Source organism: Branchiostoma lanceolatum, chromosome 2 (assembly GCF_035083965.1).
Source record: "Branchiostoma lanceolatum isolate klBraLanc5 chromosome 2, klBraLanc5.hap2, whole genome shotgun sequence".
NCBI lineage: Eukaryota > Metazoa > Chordata > Leptocardii > Amphioxiformes > Branchiostomatidae > Branchiostoma > Branchiostoma lanceolatum.
Window position 1 is genome coordinate 24,849,577 of NC_089723.1, and position 24,409 is coordinate 24,873,985.

The following is a 24,409-nucleotide window of genomic DNA, read 5'->3' on the forward strand; positions in this document are numbered from 1 at the left end:
GACATAATCAGCGACTTTCAAAAGAGGGGTCATTTTCGGTTTTAATTAAAATAATCCATTCTATTATGTTGTTAACATCACCGAGAGATCGAATTCGGATCATGGCTAGGTTTAATACTGCTTTTAGTGTTCTTCTTTCTTTTTGGTCGTGTGAAGGTCGGGGGTGATTCGCCCACGTTCCGATAGTAGTCACTTGGTTGAGATTTAGTCAGCAGAGATTTGTCTACGGCCTTGGGGTGAGTTATGGGTAGGTTGGAAACTAGTTGGGAGTAAGTCGGTAGTGTTTCTGGTGTGGTTAACACTGCACGAAATGGCCTCGTTTCCCGGCGTATACGTACCGGGATTTTTCTGTATTTTTGTCGGATACTGACGGATACTGACGGATACATGCGGATTCGTGTAAGGTATCCGACTATTTCGGCACCGGTATATGGAATATTTCCTGAAGAATCCGAAAGTAAGGGATTTTCGACGAATACGGAGCCGTACACTGTACGGAAATGCCACCGATCCTGACGGATACGAACAGGAATTTTTCTGTATTTTTGGCGGATACTGACGGATACATGCGGATTCGTGTAACGTATCCGACTATTTCCGCACCGGTATATGGAATATTTCCTGAAGAATCCGAAAGTAAGGGATTTTCGACGAACACGGAGCCGTACACTGTACGGAAATGCCACCGATCCTGACGGATACGAACAGGAATTTTTCTGTATTTTTGGCGGATACTGACGGATACATACGGATTCGTGTAACGTATCCGACTATTTCCGCACCGGTATATGGAATATTTCCTGAAGAATCCGAAAGTAAGGGATTTTCGACGAATACGGAGCCGTACACTGTACGGAAATGCCACAGATCCTGACGGATGCGTACAGGGATTTTTCTGTATTTTGAAGAAAATGGTGAATACTGACGGATACAGGTGGACAAAACAACGAATCCGTAACGGATCCGACTAAGTGCTTCCATTCCTAATTTAACTATACCCAAAACATCATTTTGAATGACAGGAAGTTTGGGAAAGCCTGTATGTAACATATGTATCATTTCATATCTCAACATAATGTATTTCTAAGTTCAAAAACTATCAAATACAATACAATACGGAAGTACTGTGTGGCTAAATGATCCATTTCATTTGAGACAGGCTGAGGGACATCCACATACTCAAAGCGCCACTGCATATGCAGGTTAATGTCGGTAAATTGGGGTTGTGCAAGCACAATGTTCTGAAAAATTATGAAATGTATTACAATTAACACCATCACAACATTGTGGTAATATTTACTACTGTATAGTGCCCTTGGACCAAAATCATCTACATGTTCTAAATATTCCACTAAAGTAATAAAAGCCTTATTTGTGGCCAGCTCTTCGTCTAAAAGCCATCAGATACAATTGTTTCAAATACAGAGGTTGAAAATAGAAAGTAACATTATACTGTCTGAAGAACTCCCATGATGACACGCCACATTTTAAACATAATGAGGATATGCCGTGGAACTGCATGTGTATAATCGTCCTCTCCCCATTCTCTGACTACATCTGAGTTCACTTCTTCCATGCACTCTTGGTAAGGGACAGGCAAGGCTGATTTCTTCTGTATCTGCATGTTGGACTCAGCTTGGAGTCCATCTTGTGATGAACCAGTTCCTATATGATAAAACCAAATGATGAATAAATATCAATTCACGTATTTAAGGAACATGTCACATGATTTTGACATGGGCTTCGTTTCATCACAGCAGCTACAAAAAACACGGGACAATGGATATCCATCATGCCTCTCTCAGCTAACATTGAAGTGTACCGATGATGGACTTACCAAAGGAGCCTGAGGTACTCAGCAGCTGAGCATCTGACAGTTGATTGCTTTGTTCCCAGCCAAGGTCCTCACAATATGTGCTGCATTTGTGAAGGAAGTATCTGCCGATGCTGTACTGGATATATATATATAAATGGAAACAATGACAAATATTAAACATATCACATACTCGCATGTGTAAAAAAATGAATCTGGGCATCGTTGAATTGACTACGTAAAACTTACATCTATAACTTTAATATGATATTGATCAAACATGCACAGCTATAACTGAATGAAATAATCACTGAGGCACACTACTGCCTCCTTATAAGTTCTAGTTCACTATCCACAAACTGTGGGATCTTTGTGGGACAAATACTTATGACATTTTCTTCCCTTCCATATCTTTAATTATCTTTCCCTCCACTGCTTGCTATTTTGTATCTGAAACGTTAACCAGACACACATGTCTGATGACCATTGGCAAGAATGAACAAATTGAAATTTTAAATTTCCTAGATCCTAACGCCGTAAAAGGGCAGGTCGGCTGGAGAATTCTTATGGTCATGCGAATGCGATGATATGTCAAGCCACAATAGGAGGATAACTGACGTCAAAACTAGTTAGAAACGGGAATTTGTCAATTTGTACTTACCAAAGGGCAGTCCCTCAAAATGATGAATCAACTCCCTACCAGCGTTTACAAGGGGGGAGGGGGGCGACGAATATTGCATGCACGAAGAAGACAACGTCGCAATTCCGTGCGTTTGAGTTTACACCGAATTCCCTTCGACTCTCAAGTCACTCAAAAATCACTGGTCGACCATGGTAGACTCTGGCGATGCCATGTTAAGCACAGAAGGTGATGAAACGCCGTTCTTGTCTGTGCTGTTAACCGAAAGAAAACCGTTAACGTTTGTCGCGCCCAGAAGTGTCTTGTGGGTAATTTGGATATCCGACACGAATCCGTGTTCCGTACACGTCAGGATCCGAGACAGCTCATGACTTCTAACATATTGGCAAATCTGAACTTCTAACATATTGGCAAATACATAAGAAAATGAAAGATCTGAGTAGATATTTTATCTGTACCCGAAACGTATCCAGACGTATACGGCATCAGAATTGCTGGATCTGAGGTGTTCCTGGTATTTGTCCGAATTTGCTCGGAAACGTTCCGTATCTGTACCCGAAACATATGAAGGATCCAGACGTATACGGCGCGGGAATTGTCGGATCTGAGGTGCATCGGATCCAATCGGAAACGTTCCGTATCTGCTATGATGCGCAATTCCGGATCTGTTGGATTCGTCAGGATCTGAGATCATGCCGCGTGCCGTGCAGTGTGTATTTGTTGGTCAGGATCCGAAGCAACTACCGACAAACAATCCGAACATCTCTGCCATATTGACAAATATCTAGAAACGAAGGATCCGCGCAAATATCCTCAGGTATCCGAGGCGCATCACGGATCCAGACGTATACGGCGTCGGAATTGCCGGATCTGAGGTGTACCTGGTAATTGTCTGAATTTGCTCGGAAACGTTCCGTATCTGTACCCGAAACGTATGAAGGATCCAGACGTATACGGCGCCGGAATTGTCTGATCTGAGGTGCATCGGATCCAATCGGAAACGTTCCGTATCTGCTATGATGCGCAATTCCGGATCTGCTGGATTCGTCAGGAAATGAGATCATGCCGTGCCGTGTGTATTTATTCGTCAGGATCCGAAGCAACTACCGACATACAAACAATCCGAACATTCCAAATATCAAAAAACGAGGGATCCGCGCAAACATCTTCGGGTATCCGAGGCGCATCACGAATCCAGAAGAATACGGCGTCGGAATTGGTCGGATCTACGGGCACTTCAGTATCCGAGCAGTGAACTGGGATTTTTCCGGATTCGCTCGGAAACGCCATGAGGCCCGATTCCGGATACGTCGGATCCGTCAGGATACGTGGCCATTTCGTGCAGTGTAAGGTTCTAATTTTACTGCAGACTCAATCCCGAATACCAGCCGAGCACTAGCCGAGCACTAGCCAACCGCGCCGAACACCAGCCGACCCATTTCAGACCCTCCGACCAGAGCCGAATGTTTTGAAATTTTCAAAACATTCGGCTGGCGCAGCCGAACACCAGCCGACTCAGCCGAACGCCAGCCGACACAGCCGAACGCCAGCCGAGCTAGCTCTCGAATCACTCCAGCCTAGGTTACATATAGCCGAACATGGCTCCCGAACGCCAGCCGACTCAGGTCGGCGGTAGTTCGGGAGCATTCTGACCAGTTTTTGGGCCACGCCTATCTTTGGCGCCGAACATGCGCCGAAGATGCGCCGATCATCTCCTAACCAGTACACGAATTACTCCCGAATGGGCCCCGAATGCTTTCTAGCTTACTCCCAACCATCCCGACCTCTAGCCGCAGACTGTCAAATCTCTCCTGACTAAACCCCGACCGATTGCAGACCCTCTCACAAATTGAAATGGACATATTCAGCGACTTTCAAAAGAGGGGTCATTTTCGGTTTTAATTAAAATAATCCATTCTATTATGTTGTTAACATCACCGAGAGATCGAATTCGGATCATGGCTAGGTTTAATACTGCTTTTAGTGTTCTTCTTTGCTTTTGGTCGTGTGAAGGTCGGGGGTGATTCGCCCACGTTCCGATAGTAGTCACTTGGTTGAGATCTAGTTAGCAGAGATTTGTCTACGGCCTTGGGGTGAGTTATGGGTAGGTTGGAAACTAGTTGGGAGTAAGTCGGTAGTGTTTCTGGCGTGGTTAAGGTTCTAATTTTACTACTGACTCAATCCCGAATACCAGCCGAGCACTAGCCGACCGCGCCGAACACCAGCCGAACACCAGCCGACCCATTTCAGACCCTACGTCCAGAGCCGAATGTTTTGAAATTTTCAAAACATTCGGCTGGCGCAGCCGAACACCAGCCGACTCAGCCGAACGCCAGCCGACTCGGCCGAACGCCAACCAAGCTTGCTCCCGATTCACTCCCGAATCACTCCAACCATGGTCGGGGGAGAGTCGGAAGGCCATGTTCGGCTATGTGTAACCTAGGCTTTAAACTCTGCTAACTAATTATCAACCAAGTGACTACTATCGGAACGTGGGCGAATCACCCCCGACCTTCACACGACCAAAAACAAAGAAGAACACTAAAAGCAGTATTAAAGCTAGCCATGATCCGAATTCGATCTCTCGGTGATGTTAACAACATAATAGAATGGATTATTTTAATTAAAACCGAAAATGACCCCTCTTTTGAAAGTCGCTGAATATGTCCATTTAGATTCGTGAGAGGGTCTGCAATCGGTCGGGGTTTAGTCAGGAGAGATTCGGCAGTCTGCGGCTAGAGGTCGGGATGGTTGGGAGTAAGCTAGAAAGCATTCGGGGCCCATTCGGGAGTAATTCGTGTACTGGTTAGGAGATGATCGGCGCATCTTCGGCGCATGTTCGGCGCCAAAGATAGGCGTGGCCCAAAAACTGGTCAGAATGCTCCCGAACTACCGCCGACCTGAGTCGGCTAGCGTTCGGGAGCCATGTTCGGCTATGTGTAACCTAGGCTTTACCTAGGCTTTATCTACATATCATGAGTTATACTGTCATCATTCTTGGTAGTCTTGGATGATATGGGCATCGTCTTGTTGTGGTACAATGAAATCGCGCTGCAAGTTCACCGATTTCATCTTAGTATTGCGGTAATGCACAATAAGAACTTGGCCTTCGTGTTGTCGTTCGTGTTTTTATAAACACCGACAAAAACTGAACGAAGCAAGTCAATGAAACAAACATTAGCCCTTTTCCATGTGAAAGAGGGGCTGGTGGTTGATAGCTGAATATTGTAGTGTGTGTGTGTGCGTGTGTGTTGTGTCTATCTGTCTGTGCTGGCGAGTGTTGTGCGGTTGTGTGTGTGTCTGTGTGTCTATCGTTCTGTGCTTGTGAGCCTGTTGTCAAGTGAAATAGATCAGATTCACTGCGATGCGACAGTCTCACAGAGGGGCTCTGGTATGTGGGGAAATTGCCTAGCAACTGAACTCTTGTTATTCCTCTGGACATGTAAAAGAAAAAAAAGTACTGTTATGCATGCAGGCATTGAGAGCGAGCATGGCAAGTTCATAAATTTGATAATCCTTGCATTCATTTATCTAAAAATAACGTGGTCCTGTTTTGTCATTTGGTATTGTTTTCCAGCACTCTCAGGACTGGTGACCTTTGGACAACACATTCAACTTCAGCTGTCAGCTGGTCTGGAGTAACTGCGTCTCGGTTAATGTCCAGCATATCTGACTATTGTTACCAACCTCTTGGCCTTTCTGGACCGTGACTGTCTCTCGTTTTTTGACTGGTACCAAAATATGGCTCCTGTGACCGACAGTCCCGGTTATTTAGAACGACAGCCCCGAGACCTGATAGACCCACTTTCTTAGCCTGGTATCTAGACCTGTTATATCTCCTAAATCTCCTCTCCTCTATTTGCATCTCCTCAATGAAAAATGAATAAAAAATTACTCGCCACGACGTTGTCTGCGTAGCCCGGGGGTAATTTGGCCTATCTGTTTTAGCTCTTTCAGACAACTTACAATTACGATTAGACAATTTTACCCATAATTCCACGTTTCCTGTGTGGTACAAAAGACAGACAAGTGACTTGATTTGATTCGATTTTCACTTATGCAGAAGTTTCAGAGAAGAAACAGGTGAGAACTTTGTATTTCTATACACCGCACCTTTAGAAATTTTGACTAAAATGTTGATAAACTATCGGATATTCCATCCCCACAATCTTACTTGTACTTGAGGCTTCCATCATGGCTTTTTATGGATTAGACTTAGTCGACCTGTTCTATGTAGGCCCAGAATGTACTCCTGTTATGTATTCAATGTTTTTGAGTTGAAGGCGTTAGATAAGGAATTGTGCATTTTGCCTGATACTCATAAAATATATGTGAATAAAGTAATGTGAAAACAATGAAATGTAGGCCCCGTAACATGTCACTTTGGAGACCCCTGGTGTTGCCAGGCTGGGCTTCTGCTACAGTTCATGACGTCTCCGTTCAATAAATCTTGCGTGTCCAAAAGAAAGAATGGAATTTCGTGAGCAAGAAAACAATGCATCTATACTGATCTAAGCTACGTTTCATTTCAATGCATTGTTTTTTTAACCCTCAAACCACCGTAGCTTTTTTACGACTAATCTTACCGTATGGGGTCAAAATTGACCCCACAATGTTTTCTACAAATACAGCCTTTTTGGTGACTCTTTTTGTGATTTGTATATAATTATGTAAAGTTCCATTAATATACAAGGGACAGTTTGACATGATTAGGTGTGAATTATTTCTGCTTATTATCATAATTCATGCAAAAAGAGGGAACATCGTCTTTTGCAACTAACGCTATTCAGACAAGTGGGCTCTTTTGAGGCCTGCGCCAACACTTCATGTCATATAGCATTTGAATGGCTTACGCTAGAACAACCAAACTTGGTCACCTTGCTAAAATTTCGTTGGCAACAATTTGAAATAAATAGAATAACTAATAAATGTTTTCATGTTGTTATGGCAACCGGTTTCTGAGAGCCATATTTGGAAAAAAGTCCCTAATGTTGGGTTTAACAATGTAATTTTAGGGTTGTTTTTTTATACTGCACTTATTTTCTTATACCAATATAATCTAATGTAATTCACTATAACTTTTATGATCTAATATTCATAATTTATGCAAATTTGATTACGTCATCGGTCAAAATCTAAGATGCCGGACGATATAATTAGATTAGCTATAACCGGCTATTTCAACCTCAAATTTCATCATTGCCATGTTTATTGAAACAGAAACAATCTTAATATAAACGTTTTAGTCTATTTTTATCGTGCTTTTAGATCTAGGTTATATGATGAAAAAAAATGCATTTAAAAAAGATGGCAGAACCAAGATGGCGGATTTCACTAGTGGTAGCTAAATATGAATATAATTTTATGACGTCATCTTGACGTCGTTTCTGTTGCCATCGACAAATAACGTCCTTGGATACATTATAATTTATCATACAGAACTTCTATTTAAGTTTTATCGTGTACCTTTGAGTTATATGGAAATACCCAATTCGGTGGTTTTCGCCAATAAAATCACATAAATGACGTCATAATACGTCGCAACGTCATAAATCTTTACGTTCATTAAAAATGTTGCTTTTTCACGTTTCTACAAAATGATATTTTGTTACTATGATCATGATAACCCTTGGCATACATGTTACTATATGATAAGTATCAAACAATAGGGAATATGAGTGCAGATTTTGATGGGGTTAGTTTTGACCCCACTGGACCACGCGTAAACTTTCTAGCATAACTTAATCAACAATGAGCCAATCTCGGTAAAAACGTATGAGAAATTACATATGTACAAACAAACTCATAGGAGGAATTTTGTTTTCGACTAAAAATGTCAAAATGGCACATGTTGATATACGCCTGGGGTCAGTTTTGACCCCATACGGTGGTTTGAGGATTAAAAATTGTTTACTTGTAATACATACAGTACCTTCACGATCTCATCGGACACACTTCTGAGAAAGCACCATGGACAACATCGTTCAGAATGACTTCACCTACGGTGAACACGATGACCACTTCTTCAACCAGGGATTCAATGCATACTGCAGACCAGATATTCAACAGGTTAGCCAACATAGTCAATAAACTATATGCATTAAGTCAATAAAAGATCCATATGGTTTATGGCCGCCCTCGTTCATTTAGCATTACATGGGCATACATGTGCTAGTATTCACTTTATCAAAACTCCATCTGTGTTTTTCTCATCGTTTCATTTGTTATTTTCACCGATTGGGGGAAATGCATGTTTTATGTGACTTCATCAATCGAAGCGTTATCAGAACCTATTGAGTTTTTCCTCAGACTTCTTCTAGTCTGACTGGATGTATTTTGTCACTTTCAATACAGAAAATGTTAGAGGACGAAATCCGCACAGACTTTTACCGAGACGCCATCTACAATAACAAACACCTCTTCAAGGACAAGGTCGTCATGGATTTTGGATGTGGGTCTGGCATTTTGTCCATGTTTGCTGCAAAAGCTGGGGCGAAGAAAGTTTTTGGGGTAAGTTCGATTTTATAAATCAATAAACATAACGGTATGCACACTTATGCTTCCTTTTGGTGGTTTCTATAATGAAAAAAAAACCCTTCTACTTATCCATCCATTACATTTGACGACCTGGAAAGATACAATGGTAATATTTCCACGGTTGTAGATATAGAAAAAGCTGATTGATAACAACTATTGATTCAGTAGTCTGAACCGCTGTCAACATGCATTTTGTGGACATACAGAGACAATATGAGTCCATTGATCCATATCAAATGTTCACAATACAAAAGTTACTCATGTAACTGGAGAAGTTTTGTGAACGGTCAGAAGTTTCAGATAGCATCCACACGAAAGACTCCACAAGTGCACGAGACGATAAGAGTGATATTTAGTCCGTTGAAAATGTGGACAAAAAACGGATATTAGATATTAACACTACCGTAACATGACCCCCATGGATAATGCTGAACTATAGCGACAATGTGCTCATTGAACCACATTGACTGTTGTTTTCTCCACAGGTTGAAGCAAGTGATCTTGCAAAAACAACGAGGAAAAACGTGAAGAAGAATGGACTTAGCCACAGTGAGTTGTTAAAAACAAACTTGCAGAAACATTTAGACAATTGTCCTGTTCCTTATGTCGTGATTATTAACCTCAATAACATAAATCCACCGGGTAACATAAATCCGCCACTTGGGTTTGAGAGATCTCTAGTGTAGCATCCCCAGGTATGCACAGTTTAGATATACAGGAGTGCATTATACTGGGGGACGGTGTGTTGGAATTATGCTCGGACGAATCTATTCAGGGTGGCGGAATTTACCCTGGTGAAATTATGTTGATAAAAATTAGACTGGAATTCACATTTCCACTGATCGATTTAACACAGCTACAACCATGACAATACGTGCTGTTACACATGGTATTATACAGGACCAAGTTAAGTCTTTAAGGTTTTTTATGGATCTTATCAACTAGGTTTCCTAATTAGGTCAGGAGTTCGCTGTTTCTGTGTTGCATGTTGCAAGTCAGTGATGATGGTACTGTCGTCAACAGCACATCACGGGTCAAGATATGATAGAATACAATTTAGAAACATCTTTGACCTTATTTTCCATATAGTCAAAAACTCTATTTTCCAGTCATTACGATCTTGGAGGGAAAGGTCGAGGAGATTGAGCTTCCCGGGGAAGACAAGGTGGACATCCTGCTGAGCGAGGTGATGGGCGTGGGGCTGATCCACGAGGGCACGCTGCAGTCTCTGGTCATCGCCAGGGACAGGTTTCTGGTCAGTCATTACTACCTTTAAATGTCTACAATTTCAAAAGGGATGAGATTACACCATGACAAGCAGAAGTTACAGTAATTTTTGCTACAAAGCAAAACTGTAACGTTGTAGATTGAACGTTAACAAGCTACGGGTTCCATGGCGGATATTGATCAATCTTGTGATCTAGGAATGTCGTTGACGATAACGATGATGGCAATGGTGATTTTGACCTTTTGTTGAGGCCATTTTGATTAGATGTAATGGCATTCCCAATGTTGAAATTGCTTGGGTAAAGTTGCATTGATCATTTGATGTTAAAGAGTCGATGGGAGGATATATCATTGGACATGAGCCACCAGCAGAGTGACTGACGACATGTTTCTTTGTCTTCCTATAGAAACCTGACGGTATCCTGTTTCCTGACAAGAATAAACTGTACATCTGTGCCATTGAAGACAAGAAGATATACGACAAGCATGTAGCATGTAAGCCTCAACACCTTCACCTATAAGCGAATACTTAAGATATGATTAGTGACTGGCACTTTTACGTTTTTACCCGATGCACAGTGCATTTTGTACCAGTGTGATGTCGACATTACCTTTTGGTTAGTCTTACATTTGCACATCTTCTGCATGCATAAGCATTATTAATGTAATCTTGGTATCTCTGGGTAAAACGTATACACGTGCTTAGATTGCATTTTTTTTAGTTGATTGCAAATTCGCCAAAGCTCTTGCAGATATTCTTGTCACGGTGTTAATTCAACTTACTTACCTAAAGCGTTTAGTTTGATATGATGGTAGCTGTTCACTTCTGTTAGAAAATCTGAGGACTGTTTAAAGCCTATTTATATTTGAGTGAATGATTTTCTTCTTGCAGATTGGAAAGATGTGAATGGATTTGACATGAAGGCGATGGCAGAGGCCTCCAAAGCCTACGTCTGGAAACAGCCAATTAGACCTCAGCAGCCCGTTACGGACTACTACACACTCAGGGTGAGTTAAACTGTTCAAAACACTCTTTTGCCTGGATACTCCTGTAGATGTGTAGTTTGCTGCAGCTGTTCTTTATTATATGGACGCTGAAGTCCCCAGTGCCCAAATTACACCCGTTGTTTCGGTCAAAAATGAAACCAACAATATACTTATTTCGAGAGCCCCATAAAAGGTTGCGAACAATTGTGATCAAAATATTGTTTATTGTTTATTCGTTTGGCATGCACGTACAATGTATTTACATGCCAGGGTTGCCCAACTAGCTTAAGCTATTACAAAGGGCAACCATGGGGTAAAAACATAATCATTACATTAAACATACGTAGAGATTACTACTAGGTTAATTAAGAGGTTGACACTCATATTTACATTATATACACGAATTGACTATTTTAGACAGTGCAGAATAAACTTCTTACATTCTATCGGAATGCTTACAATTAATCATAACGTTTAACAGCTTTGTCGCATTTGTCACATAGCAAAACATGTATTAACTTAAGATTGTGATTAGAATATGATAATGAATGCGCTGCAAGTGATTTATTTTCAAGTCTCCACTTCATACTTTGCACGATGACCTAAGCAATGCATCTGTTGATAGAAGAAAAAGTATTAGTGCACCATTTAGTGTCCCCGCCACAATCACTGTAATTTAGACAATACTTTATACTGACACCACAGGAATACGACTGGAACACCTGCAGACTGGACGAGATTTTCTTCACGTCGCCTTTCAAGCTGAAGTGCAACAGGAAGGACACAGTTCATTCTTTAGCGGTCTTCTTCGATTGCGAGTTCAGCGCGTGCTCAAACAAGACTGTTCTCTCTACAGGTGTGTGAATATCATGATTAGGCCTTAAACAGATGGGTTATCTCTTGTATCTTTATTCGTGCTGTCTGCCACTAAAGTATCATACAAAACTACGAGTTCCACGATCTCGTACCTTCGCCAAATGATGCTACCCTTTATGACAGACGTATTATGAATGTTTCTGATTGTCTATGCAAATAAGGTTCTCGACTGCCGCTCAAATAACAGAAATTATTCAGAGTATCAAACTCGTATCCTAGCAAAGAAGGCTATTGTAACATTTCTTCAGCAATCATGCAAATGAAGCCCTAATTTGTATGATTTATGTCTTATGATAATCCCCTTTACTCAACTTCCAAAAACTGCAAGTATGGAATTCCCGTCATTTACCACTATGGAATAATAATATTTTCTAATTGGTTATGGGATCAGCATGGTGGGATCAACATGATAGCTATAGATTTTGCAAATAGTGACCTAATTTTAAAAATCTGTATCATAATGCCCCCATAGTCTAATAATTCCTTTGTTTTGCCAACCCTTACTAACATACCAAATCTCATGAAGACCCATCCACGACTTCGAGTTATGTTGTTCACAGACAGACAGACAGACAGACAGACAGGCAGACAGACACACACACACACACACACACACACACACACACACATACACACACACACACACACACACACACACACATACATACAGAGATACAGACATGCAGACATGCAGACATGTAACGTTGGGTAACATAACTTCGCCATTTTTCCGATAATGGTTGACTGAAATCAATCTAGCAGAACAATAAACCATCCTTTTTTTCTATTATTCTGTCAGTATCATGTACTATCTTTGCACTAATCACATATATGGTAGATTTTGTCTCTAGTCATGCTGACACCATAATATTTCAACTTGAAACTACCGTCCGCCGCACGCACAATGACGGTGTTGTCGGACAGGTGTGAACATTATTTCGGGAGAGAAGATTCGTCTTGAATATCTTACCGCACACATCAGGCCAGTTCGGGAACAACCCGTGTGTTGAGTCGGTAGAACTTCACTCAAAGTCGGCCCATCGTCATGGCAACGTGTAACGTTACATTATTCATGAAAAGTTAGCTGGATGCCGTAGCAATGGTAATACTACTATGTCCATGTGTTCCTTGTTGTGTTAGGAGCAAACTTTGAGGAAAATATCTTCATCAGTCCACCATCACACGCAACATTTAGACAAAAAAGTGTTCCTCACAAACCTTTGTCGTCTGCTTGACAACAGGATTCTGGTTAACAATATGGCGGCGGGAAAATACACGTGCCGTAGGTTGTAGCAACAGAGAGGAGTTTTGATGATTGATCACACTTAGAATCCAGTTGCAGGTTAGCAAAAGAGATTGTAATAAGTTGTCTTGTAAATAATTGTGTTCAGCAGGAAGCGGATGTGACATTTGTCTTATAAACCAGCCGACAACCATGATGTGTAATTCTCCCACGAAGCCCTCAGACTGTTCCAATAATGGACGGAGAGTTTTTGACCTCGTCGCCTTCTAATGCATGCTTATCGAAGCTTTTCAGACAGTGTTCTGAATACGTTAGTCTGTCAGGTTTGCATTTCTAGCGGTATTACTTATGTTGCATCTAGCACATATCCCTAAATACCCCGTTTTCGAAAAATCTAAATTTAAGTACCCCGCGAATTTATGTTACCCAACGTTAGACATACAGACATACAAACATAACGTTCTTTGCGAAAGTGAACGTGATACAAGCCCTTTATCATAACGAAATTCTGTGTGTTGTCCTCCAGGCCCGGAAGCCCCCATGACTCACTGGCTGCAGCTGACCTGTCACCTGGATGAGCCTGTTGAGGTGGACAAGGGCGAAGAACTGGAGGGAACATTCACCGCTAAAGCATACAACGTAAGATCCGAAGCACTTTGAATATCGTGCTTTAATTTGATAAAGTACTCTTTGGGGGGAAAATGATTTCGTAGGCTAATGAAGTTTCATTTACTTGTCACCAACACTATGAAGTCCTGCCTTCAGATATTTTCTTTTATTGTATACTGTTTGGGTGTGTTCAAATAGCAACTATCAACCGATTTCTTCTTTTTTTGGTAACAGGGAAGAGACCTGCAGTTCGACATAGACCTGGACTTCAAGGGGAAACTAGGATCCACTAAATTCTCCCGGGAGTTTTACTACTACTGGGGCATGAGCTCCCAGATGCAATACAAAGAAGACTAGCTATGATCTTTTTGAAGCAGGAAGGCATTTATCCTTTAAGACAATAGTGTAATCGTCTGTGGCTTTAGTGGTTATGTATTTAACAACAGAGGTAAAAGCAACTACATTTCATTCTCGTAGATTATTGTGATTTATACCAATGAGGTACAATCTTCCAAGTATACGGGCATTTCTATTTCAAGTAGAGAATTTACTAGCAGCTTCTTGAATATATTACATTGTATGTGATATGATTTTGACTGTACATTAGATATGTAACGTTTAAACAAGGTGAATGTTGGACAGACTCGCTGTTTTTGAGTTTCCAAAGACAAAAAGAATGAAGAATATTTCATAGAGAAATTACAATAATGTGAGTAACCGCTGTACATCGTTTTTTTAGAGTCTTCACAGAAAATGTTACTGTAGCATTTTGTAATGAAATGTACATTCATCTACATAACGTTATATCTGCGTTAATTATCTTTTGAGCTGACATGACGTCACTGAAAACACATGTACACCTCCTACCCCATGCTTCCTCCTGCCCACTTTGCTTTCTCTGGGTTCAGTTGGCAGTCGAAGTAACTGGTCGTAAATGAGTATATAGTACATGAAGGGTAAAAGATCATCAACAAGATAAATTATACGCTCATTTGCCTCGTTAATGAGAAAATATCATTGTACATCTATATTTGAATTTGACAATCATGACGTTTGTAAATCAGGTAGAGTTGAACATTAGGTAGAGATCAAACTTGGAATTCACTAAAATTCCACAACAGAATAATATTTTTCAAACCCCATTATTTCACGGAGGTTTGGGTTCTCCGAAGTCTTGTTTTGATAAGACGTTAATTTACCGTACACATTTACCACAGATAGTAGTAGTCAGAACGTGGATGACACGCTCGTGTTCGTGATCATGATTGAAACATATTTGATAAACCCATTCGATTATTCAAAGCATACATGTATGAAATCCTACTAGCACTCAGTTGTTGTTTTTCAAAGGGTTAGTAATGGTGACGCTCATAATCAAAGTCGAGTGGACTTGCTTTGTATAACGTTACATGTACTTGTATTATTTTGTCCAATTCACCCAAGCACTTTGAAAACCACACAATTCACGAAACAAAAGCATCCGCCGATAGATCACTGGGAACTGCGAGTCCAGTGTGGGCACATTGAAATTGGCTTTAATGGTGTGCCTGAAGCAAAACCCATTTGGTCTCCTTGTTCACGTTATTTTCGAAATATCAGAAGTTACTGCCGATGTGTGCAATACTTAGTATGCAACACCATTCTCAGCAGTCTTGAATAACCTGACATCCGGTCCTTCCCTTTCGCTGTGACAATGAAGAAGCGCTGTACGTTCACCGATATCCATCATAATATTTATTATCTCTAACACCGACCAACCAACCAACCAACCAACCAACCAACCAAACAAACAAACAAACAAACAAACAAACAAACAAACAAACAAACAAACAAATGTTAACGTTATTCCTCTTTCCCTGTAAAAGAGGAGCTGGTTGTCTATGGTTGAATATTGTAGTTTGTGCGTGTACGTATGTGCATGTCCATCGGTGCTTACGAGTTTTGTGAGTCTGTCTGTGTGTGTGTGTGTGTGTATGTTTGTGTGTGTGTGTGTGTGTGCGTGTGTGTGTGTGTATGTGTGTGTGTGTGTGTGTGTGCGTGTGAGCGTGTGCGCGCGTGTGTGAATCTGTCATATAATCTACAAACATTGATTTAGTTACCTAGTGATGTCACCATCCCACTTCAGATGAGACGTTTGTTTTACGTCCTGACATGACCAAAATCAAATAGGAAAGCGAATGCAAAGCAGAAGCTGTGAAAGAAAAAAAAAGTAATTATTAATTGTTTGGTATACCATGTTTTGTGTGTTCAGTCATTTATTCCTGACCAGTTAGATTTCATAATGAAAGCAACTTTTGTCTTGCCTAACTTTGCTTCCGCACGCTCACATCAACTTTGGGGTGCCCAGAGGATGTCATCCATATAATCGTATCAGTATTGCCTAATCAACGAAAGGCCATATTCCTACCCCTTGTGGTGGTGCAGAAAGGCACCTATGAAGTCGTTGGTAACAACAATGCCCTTCTGCTGACCGCAAACATGGTGACTCCCACAGCATAGTGTGGAAAAAGGGGCCGCTAGCTAAGATCACAGAATTGATAAAGTCTCTTTGATATTGCCAACCCCTAACTACATAGAATCTTTCACATGAAGGAAACTTGTTGTAGCATATTAAAGCAGAGCATAGCGTGACATACATATAATGTGTGGTACCTACGCTATCGGTGCTCTGCGTGAGAAGACGTATCTCTGCTACCTCAGTTTGCCCCTGTTTTTAGAGCCCAACAGAGGGCCAATGGTGAAAAGGTTAAAGAGACGCCTACGACTGCGAGCTAGGTTCATGAGAAAATTGATGACGTGGATCACAGCCTGACTAGAGTGCGAGCAGAGGGTCGTGTTCGGCAGGAAATGGGAGGCGTGGTTTAAATGTGCCGCAGCTACAGTGCCGCAAGAGAGTCGGATGGAATCTGCTCTCTCCCATCTTCTTCCGTATATCTCTGATGTGCGGGAACCGCTCCGAACGCCAGGAAAAAGCACTGTACCATCTCAATTCAATGTCAGATAAATTACTCTTTGAAAAGCTAGTCATGGTGTGTAGTTCATTTATAGCTCTTTCTGTAAATGGATTTCAGTTCGCGGTAGAGAGAAAACGTATTTTTCGCTGTTGGTTTAAGTTCGCGATTAAGCAATCACCGTAACCACCGTAAGTTAAACCCACCGCGAAAATCTTAAGAATCAAAGTTTCATTTTGTAGAGTATTATTCGTTTCCTAGCACTGTTGTACAAGATACCATACATAGTATCATATTTAATTGTTGAGCAATAGACCTGTTTTATTTGTAGACGTCTTGGGAAGTTGATAGATAATACTTCCAGCTTACGACATTGCAGGAAAACCCAGTGCATTTGTCAAGAGAAAGAGGGATACAAAGACGTGATTATGTTATCATTCACTATCGGCTTCCAACGCCGCCTGTATAGCCTTGTAAAAGTAAACTATTATATAATAATGACTTGCCTTTGGCTCGAGAGCCTCTTGCCACTACAATTGGCCACTCACTCTTGGTTATGTAAAAGCCAACATTATCGAAGTGTGATAAATCTAAAACAGGTAATATGCTCTATTAGATATATATATAAATAAGTCGACCTGGAGCAATTCCACGTGTTTACTTTATCATAATGCCTAACCTGTTGATGATGTACACATTAAAAGTTAATATCTTCTCCCCTCAAAAGTGATGTGAAAACAAGATCGATAGTAAGGGACAGATTACCGCAACGGATCTTCGCTGGGTGTGTGTGAAAATGATAGTGCAATTTTCTTGTGCATTATTTTCGCAATCCTCCAGGTTTCAAGGCTAGTATCTCAACACCTTCCCCTTGCGGAATGCACGTGATCCCTCCCGGATCCTTACGTTGATAAGAAAAGATGAGACAAATGCATAAGAACTAAAAGCACGTCAGAGACGCTTGGAGAACCGTCAGCCCTACATGATAATGATGGCAAGCAACGTACTTGAAGAAAATTTACACAGATGAAATTTACCAAGCATATGAAACTTTTTAAATAAGGTAAAATTTGCATCGTTTGATGACCGCAACATTACAAGACAGATTTATGTTATCACTTTGAGGTACTTCTGTGATGACCAGAATGATACATCACGTCGTCCTATACATTGAAGCGCCTCGTTTTCAACACATGCTGTGGTCTTCCTGACAAATGTCTCTAGGGACAAATTAGTGAGGATCTGTAGCTGTGCTGCGGTGGTGAGAGAAAGTGTGTGGACGAATGTTGGGAGAAAGGCTTTACGTTTGTTTCTTTACCTTGTCAGGCAGCGTTCTAGGAAAAATCTTCTACTCGCAGAAATTCATGATCTATTTTTTCTTCCAGCAGACGATTCTCTGCAGTTGCAATCCAATGCCTTTGATAACCTAGAACGCTGCCTGACAAGGTAAGGAAAGAGACTTATCCAATATTTGCATTCAAGGACGATTCATGTATACAAACATATCTGAGAACTATCGTGATAAAAATCAAAAGCAGCTCATTTAGGTTCATATGGGACCCCAAGACTCATATGTTCAGAGCACCTACTTTACTTTGAGAAGATCACGCAGTTATATAGCACTTTCTATGACCACAAATAGCAGCCTATGACATTGACGTATTCAATAAGCATTTCAATGTAGCTTTCGTCATAGAAATTTATGATTTTACGGCATTGGCCTGCTTGACGTCAAACTAATGCGTTCATTTTCGAGCGCCAAAAAGGGAAGTTCAAGTGAGTGAACTTCCGTGTGTTTCAAGGGTTAGCCCCAGTCTCCGATGTACTCACCATGATGGATTGACGACATGTTATCAAATAAGTAGGAACCTCCTGTGACCAGAAGTTGTCAGCTTCAGCATTAAGCTTCAGACTTCCGCTAGCAAAAAGACCAGAAGATCTCTCCAAAATCTCTCTGGGGACTGCACAGTGTGAAGTGTATATGTACGTGGTGGGACGTTTAGTGTCGAGTTTGAAAGGAGAACGTTTTGCTTTTACAAAGCTACGCTATTATTTCATACAACATCAAACTGTTTGGTCTAATATGAGTACGATCTGCTTATATACATGTGTGTGGTAATTTTAACGGTAGTGGCCCACCCACACAATTCCTTTCCTGACTCAGAGCTCGTGGCGTTCCTTTTGATCCATTCAAAGACCCCAAAATCCGGCTTGTGCAAACCGCCCAGGTAGAAATCCAGTGACATTCAAATAAAAAATTGTTTTCCAGATATTTCTTCACACAGAAATCCCTTATTGAGAGAAACCAACAGCTAAGAAGTGTTGTCCGAAGACGTGAGGCTGTAACTAATCTTTAACTATACCTGTCTAACAATGCTCACTCTTGCAGGCATTTAAGACTTCATTAAGCCACAAAATGTATTAAGGGCTCAATGACTCTTTTGCCAAGTCATGATATATAGACCATTCGTATCAGAAAAACAAAATCAGTGGTAATGATTCGTTATCTGGCATGTTCCACGATGTGTCATCTTCAAGTAAATCTAAATGGCTGCACTATTAATATATCAGCTTTAAACAGCTTTTCTACTTTTAGGCCCAAAGCCAAATGAAGTTCGGCTGTAAAAGATATATAGCAAATTTCTCTCTTCTGAGTCAATCGCCCAATCAGATACAAATTACAAACTTTATCAACTCTAGGTAAGTATCAGAAAATCACCTGGTGACGCAATGTATTTCTGTTTATGTGTCTAATGGTGCGATGGGGCCTATTGATAATCAAGGCTTCTCTGCTAAAATATCTATCCTGATTACTTTTCGGAAAGCAAGCATTTATATTCACTGGCCACGGATTTATTGTACCAGAATTTACAAAACATTCTGTTCTAGTAAGATCGACAAATCATATGGCACAGTCTAATCGGTGTTGTATCTTCGAAAAACGAACACCGAGAAACGTGAAATGTCAATTTTCTCCCACAAACAAATCAATACATTACTTTATTCGTTAATCTCTGCAACGCCTTTATGTATTCTATTTGGTACAGAATGCCACTGATATGGGACGAGATATCCGTCTCTACAGGACTGGGTGTTTCGATAAAGGCCTAACGTGTTTTCCTTAGGCAGTGCTATGACCCATGTAGGATCCATAACGAGAACACAGCGATGGTGAGGTTCATCAAACCAGCCTTGTGGGTACGGATAAATAGAACAGTATAATAGCTACGAATACGAATGTTGTGAAATAGAAGAGCTTTGAGATTAACGGGTTTTACAGCTATACATTTTGAACGATTCTTTCATTAATAACAATTAACGACTAACTGATTTCCGACGGTTTCTTCATAGAGACATCTTCACTAAAGCGCCTTGATTATTTGGTACAAATGCTTGAATGTCGTATTACCAGCGATCATGGTGATGCAAGCATAAAACGAATTAACTGCGGCGTAGCAGGATATTGCACATCTCCATGGACAAGGGATGTAGTTTTCAACTGCAATTAAATATGTGGTGTAATATAAGGGCTGCACGAAGAGCGCTTGTAGTTAAAGCTTTTAAACTGTTGCTTAAACGTCCTAAGTTAAAATGTTGACAACGTGAATAAACCATTCTGATAAATAGTTGAGTTTGAGGCATCTGTGGGCTATGATTTTAATGTGGCTGACAAACACCGAACACCATTTGTAAAGCAGTAAGTATCCCTCTAGTATGTGGACATTATATGGCTGTCAGTTGGCTAAGTGTGGGCGTTTACTCGGAAGATAACTGGATGTTAAGTTGGATTGCGAAGTGATCAAATACCATTTGCAGTAAGCGACTTGTAATCGCTTTGATCCTCCCACACGCCGGCGCTGTCCCAGTCCTACGCAAAACAAATCTCGCAAACTGAGGAAAACACATCTCAGATCCTCTGAAAGTTCTAACGACAATGTACGAAGAATTACAATTACAAAATCAATGGACGTAATGAAGAAACGCTAGGTGCTAGCCTGCTTAGTTTTACTCCGCTCTCTCGGTCGCCTCCGACAGGGTAAACGGAGTCAAGCTAAAAAGGCTAGCACCCAGGCTAAAGAAAATCCACTAATCATCCGGCAATTTTTGTAATTTGTGATAGAAAAATCCAAATAAAAAAATGAATTTGACATATGGGTAGATCATAGTCTTCAAGTCAACCGACATTTGTGCATCATAATCATCACTCATTGACGACACAGGACTAGTTTCACTGTGACCAGCGTCTTCAGTGTTTGTTACCAGATTCAAATTCATTCAATGCATCTGCTTGATTTGCGGCATTATGTGTATTTCTGACCAGCCAAAGAAAAAAGAAAGGAAACTTAAATGACAAAAAAAAAAATGATGTTGTCACTTTCGCATTCTGTAGCAAAAGTATCATATAGGCAGAAGGTAACAATGTCTTGTTATTTTTCGGTTTAATTCTTAAAACAGCAATTGGCTAGGAAATTTAATCCAGGACATTCAAATACTAGGACACATGTTAAAAATGTAACATCGACGATAAAAGTTCAACATAATTCTTCTGTGCTGGGAATCAGAAAGCAGATAATGACATTGCCATAGTGCCGTAACGTTATATGTTTATCTCGTTAGTGAAAGATGTACTGATACGTTGAAAATCTCACGGCGAGAGGGCAGTCTTGTCAGGAGCCAATTATCTCTGAAGAGTAATTTCACCAGTGGTGACTCTTGTTTCCCCCAATTAAACATTTGCACCGCGCACTTTAACTAATAGGGTCACACGCCTATGAGCCAGCGCTCTGAACCAAAACAAATGCCAACCCTATTAGATCATAAAGCACGAGAAACTCTTTCACTGAATAACTTTGTATTCTCTTTATGTGCGCATTGTATTTAAGAATACGTCTGTGTCTGAAGTGTATCTGTAAGACCCCCATTCCACTTGGACGGCGCTCTCATCGCGCTCTCACGGCGACCTAAAATGGTCCAGAGCGCCGTGAGAGCGCCGAACTCCTGAAAAACGTGCTCAAGTGGAATCTCTACGGCGACCCTTGCGCGCTCTCAGCGCGACCAAAATGTCAAATGTCAGCAACTTTTTAAAGATTTTACAGATCACTCAACGAATTCCAGAGATAAAGAACGAATTTTTGTTATGTTTTTTGTGCTTTGTTGTCTTCTCAGTCATACCTTTACCTCTTGCATCATATTTGAATGATAAAATCAAGGGGAAAACAGATTCAATTTTAGTCGCTGCACGGTCGCTCAGTGTGTGTCTTAAGTAATATATGTATGTTAAACTTTTTTGTGTTGTCTGTCATGTAAACTGTTTGAAATAAAGATATTTCATCATTCTACGTTATAAAAGAAACTTCAATCGCAGAATTTTGAAACACATTTTGAATCACTGACAAAAAAACTTGGAGGGAATTTAATTTGAATAGAAGCAAGTATACTTGTAGTTATTCGTCAATTTGTTTTACCCACGAGCAAAACTACGATTTGACCACAAAATTCCCAGAAATTCAAGATACACCACTTCAAGAATTAAATTTGTTTGAACTAGAGTTAAGACCATTCAATCCTCATAGAGCGCTCGCTGCGATCCTTGAGCGCTCGCTGCGGCCCTTTGATCCCACCTTGGGCGCTCTCATGGCGCTCACCGCGCTCTCACGGCGCTCTCGCGGCGCTCCTCGCGCTCGCTCCGCGCTCTCCCGGCGCTCATTTTTTGATCGCCATCCTCGGCGCTCTCACGGCGAAGGTTTTGAGCATGTTCAAAACCATCGCCGAGGTGACGGCGCGCATGGCGCTCTCGCCGCGCTGTCGGCGCTCTCGCCGCGCTGTCGGCGCTCTCAATGGCGCTCTCGCCGCGCTGTCGGCGCTCTCACGGCGATCTGGCCAAAATGAGGTCGCCGTGAGAGCGCGGTGAGAGCGCCGTCCAAGTGGAATGGGGGTATTACACAAAGCATAAGAAGTAGTTGCGGTTATACCCCCATTCCACTTGGACGGCGCTCTTACCGCGCTCTCACGGCGACCTCATTTTGGCCAGATCGCCGTGAGAGCGCCGACAGCGCGGCGAGAGCGCCATTGAGAGCGCCGACAGCGCGGCGAGAGCGCCGTGAGAGCGCCGACAGCGCGGAGAGAGCGCCATGCGCGCCGTTACCTCGGCGATGGTTTTGAACATGCTCAAAACCTTCGCCGTGAGAGCGCCGAGGATGGCGACCGAAAAACGGGCCGCAGCGAGCGCTCAAGGATCGCAGCGAGCGCTCTATGAGGATTGAATGGTTTTAACTGTAGTTCAAACAAATTTCATTCTTGAAGTGGTGTATCTTGGATTTCTGGGAATTTTGTGGTCAAATAATAGTTTTGCTTATGAGTAATACAAATTGACGAATAACTACAAGTACTTGCTTCCATTCCAATCAAATTCCCTCCAAGTTTTATTGTCAGTGGTTCAAGATGTGTTTCAAAATTCTGTGATTTACGTTTCTATCATAACGTAGAATGATATGATATATTTATTGCAAACAGTTTACATGACAGACAACACAGAAAAAACAAGTTTCACATACATATATTACTTTAGACACACACTGAGCGACCGTGCAGCGACTAAAATTGAATCTGTTTTCCCCTTGATTTTATCATTCAAATATGATGCAAGAGGTAAAGGTATGACTGAGAAGACAACAAAGCACACAAAATGTAACAAGAATTCGTTCTTTATCTCTGGAATTCGTTGAGTGATCTGTGAAATCTTAAAAAAGTTGCTGACATTTGACATTTTGGTCGCGCTGAGAGCGCGCAAAGGTCGCCGTAGAGATTCCACTTGAGCACAATTTCCAGGAGTTCGGCGCTCTCACGGCGCTCTGGACCATTTTAGGTCGCCGTGAGAGCGCGGTGAGAGCGCCGTCCAAGTGGAATGGGGGTCTAAAGGGGAGCTTTTGGAATGCCACAATGGATATTTGAGATCGATGACGTGAAAAAAGACCATCAAAAAGACACCTGAGTCGTGCAAGTTTGGAAACAGATATGCAGACTAGGTTGAACAGAAACGTAAATAATTGAGTTTTGTTTGCATGCTCTTGCCCGAGGGCTAATTGCAACATGAAACAATGTATAGAGAATAGTATACAGACAGTGCAAGTTAACAATGGTGACACGTGGAACAAATGAAATATTCTCAGAACTGCTATGGAATACATGCTCATATTCATGATCATTAAAACGTAATACACGAAAGAACAGAGTGGTGGTAAATCAACAACAGATACATTAATTTCCCATGCACCGATGGGACAATGTGTCATCATGTCAAATTCGTCTTGCTGATATTGTTTCTTTCCAGTATCAAATGAATCTGAAGTTACTAGTGCCATGTTGTGATAAAATTGTGATGCGAGTGACTTTATCATTAGACATGTGTAGGGACTAATGGGAAATGACAGCCGTGACAAACATATTGTACTCGTCCTTCGGAGTATATCACCTCCTACCTACTGATAACAAACCCCCGGAAACATACGGCATCGGTGTCATGGGGA

At 41.3% G+C, this 24,409-nt stretch overlaps 1 protein-coding gene and 1 long non-coding RNA gene across 3 annotated transcripts; one reads left to right on the plus strand and one right to left on the minus strand.

The window, feature by feature from the left end:
• Window positions 1-878: 878 nt before the first annotated feature.
• Window positions 879-3,634, minus strand: LOC136428141 (uncharacterized). Of its 2 annotated transcripts, XR_010754580.1 has the most exons (3): window positions 2,475-3,634; window positions 1,838-1,952; window positions 879-1,665 (listed from the first exon to the last, which is right to left on the minus strand). It is a non-coding gene; the product is annotated as an uncharacterized lncRNA (long non-coding RNA). The 2 variants fall into 2 exon arrangements; XR_010754579.1 differs by lacking the exon at window positions 2,475-3,634 and having other exon boundaries at window positions 1,838-2,452.
• Window positions 3,635-6,413: 2,779 nt separating this feature from the next.
• LOC136428140 (protein arginine N-methyltransferase 8-like) lies at window positions 6,414-14,731 on the plus strand. Its single transcript, XM_066417447.1, has 10 exons — window positions 6,414-6,536; window positions 8,383-8,522; window positions 8,808-8,963; window positions 9,476-9,539; window positions 10,100-10,245; window positions 10,625-10,712; window positions 11,110-11,225; window positions 11,910-12,060; window positions 13,850-13,962; window positions 14,167-14,731. The coding sequence occupies exons 2-10, from the start codon at window positions 8,424-8,426 to the stop codon at window positions 14,287-14,289; spliced, it is 1,056 nt and encodes a 351-aa protein (XP_066273544.1). The 5' UTR covers window positions 6,414-6,536; window positions 8,383-8,423; the 3' UTR covers window positions 14,290-14,731.
• The last annotated feature ends 9,678 nt before the right edge of the window (window positions 14,732-24,409 follow it).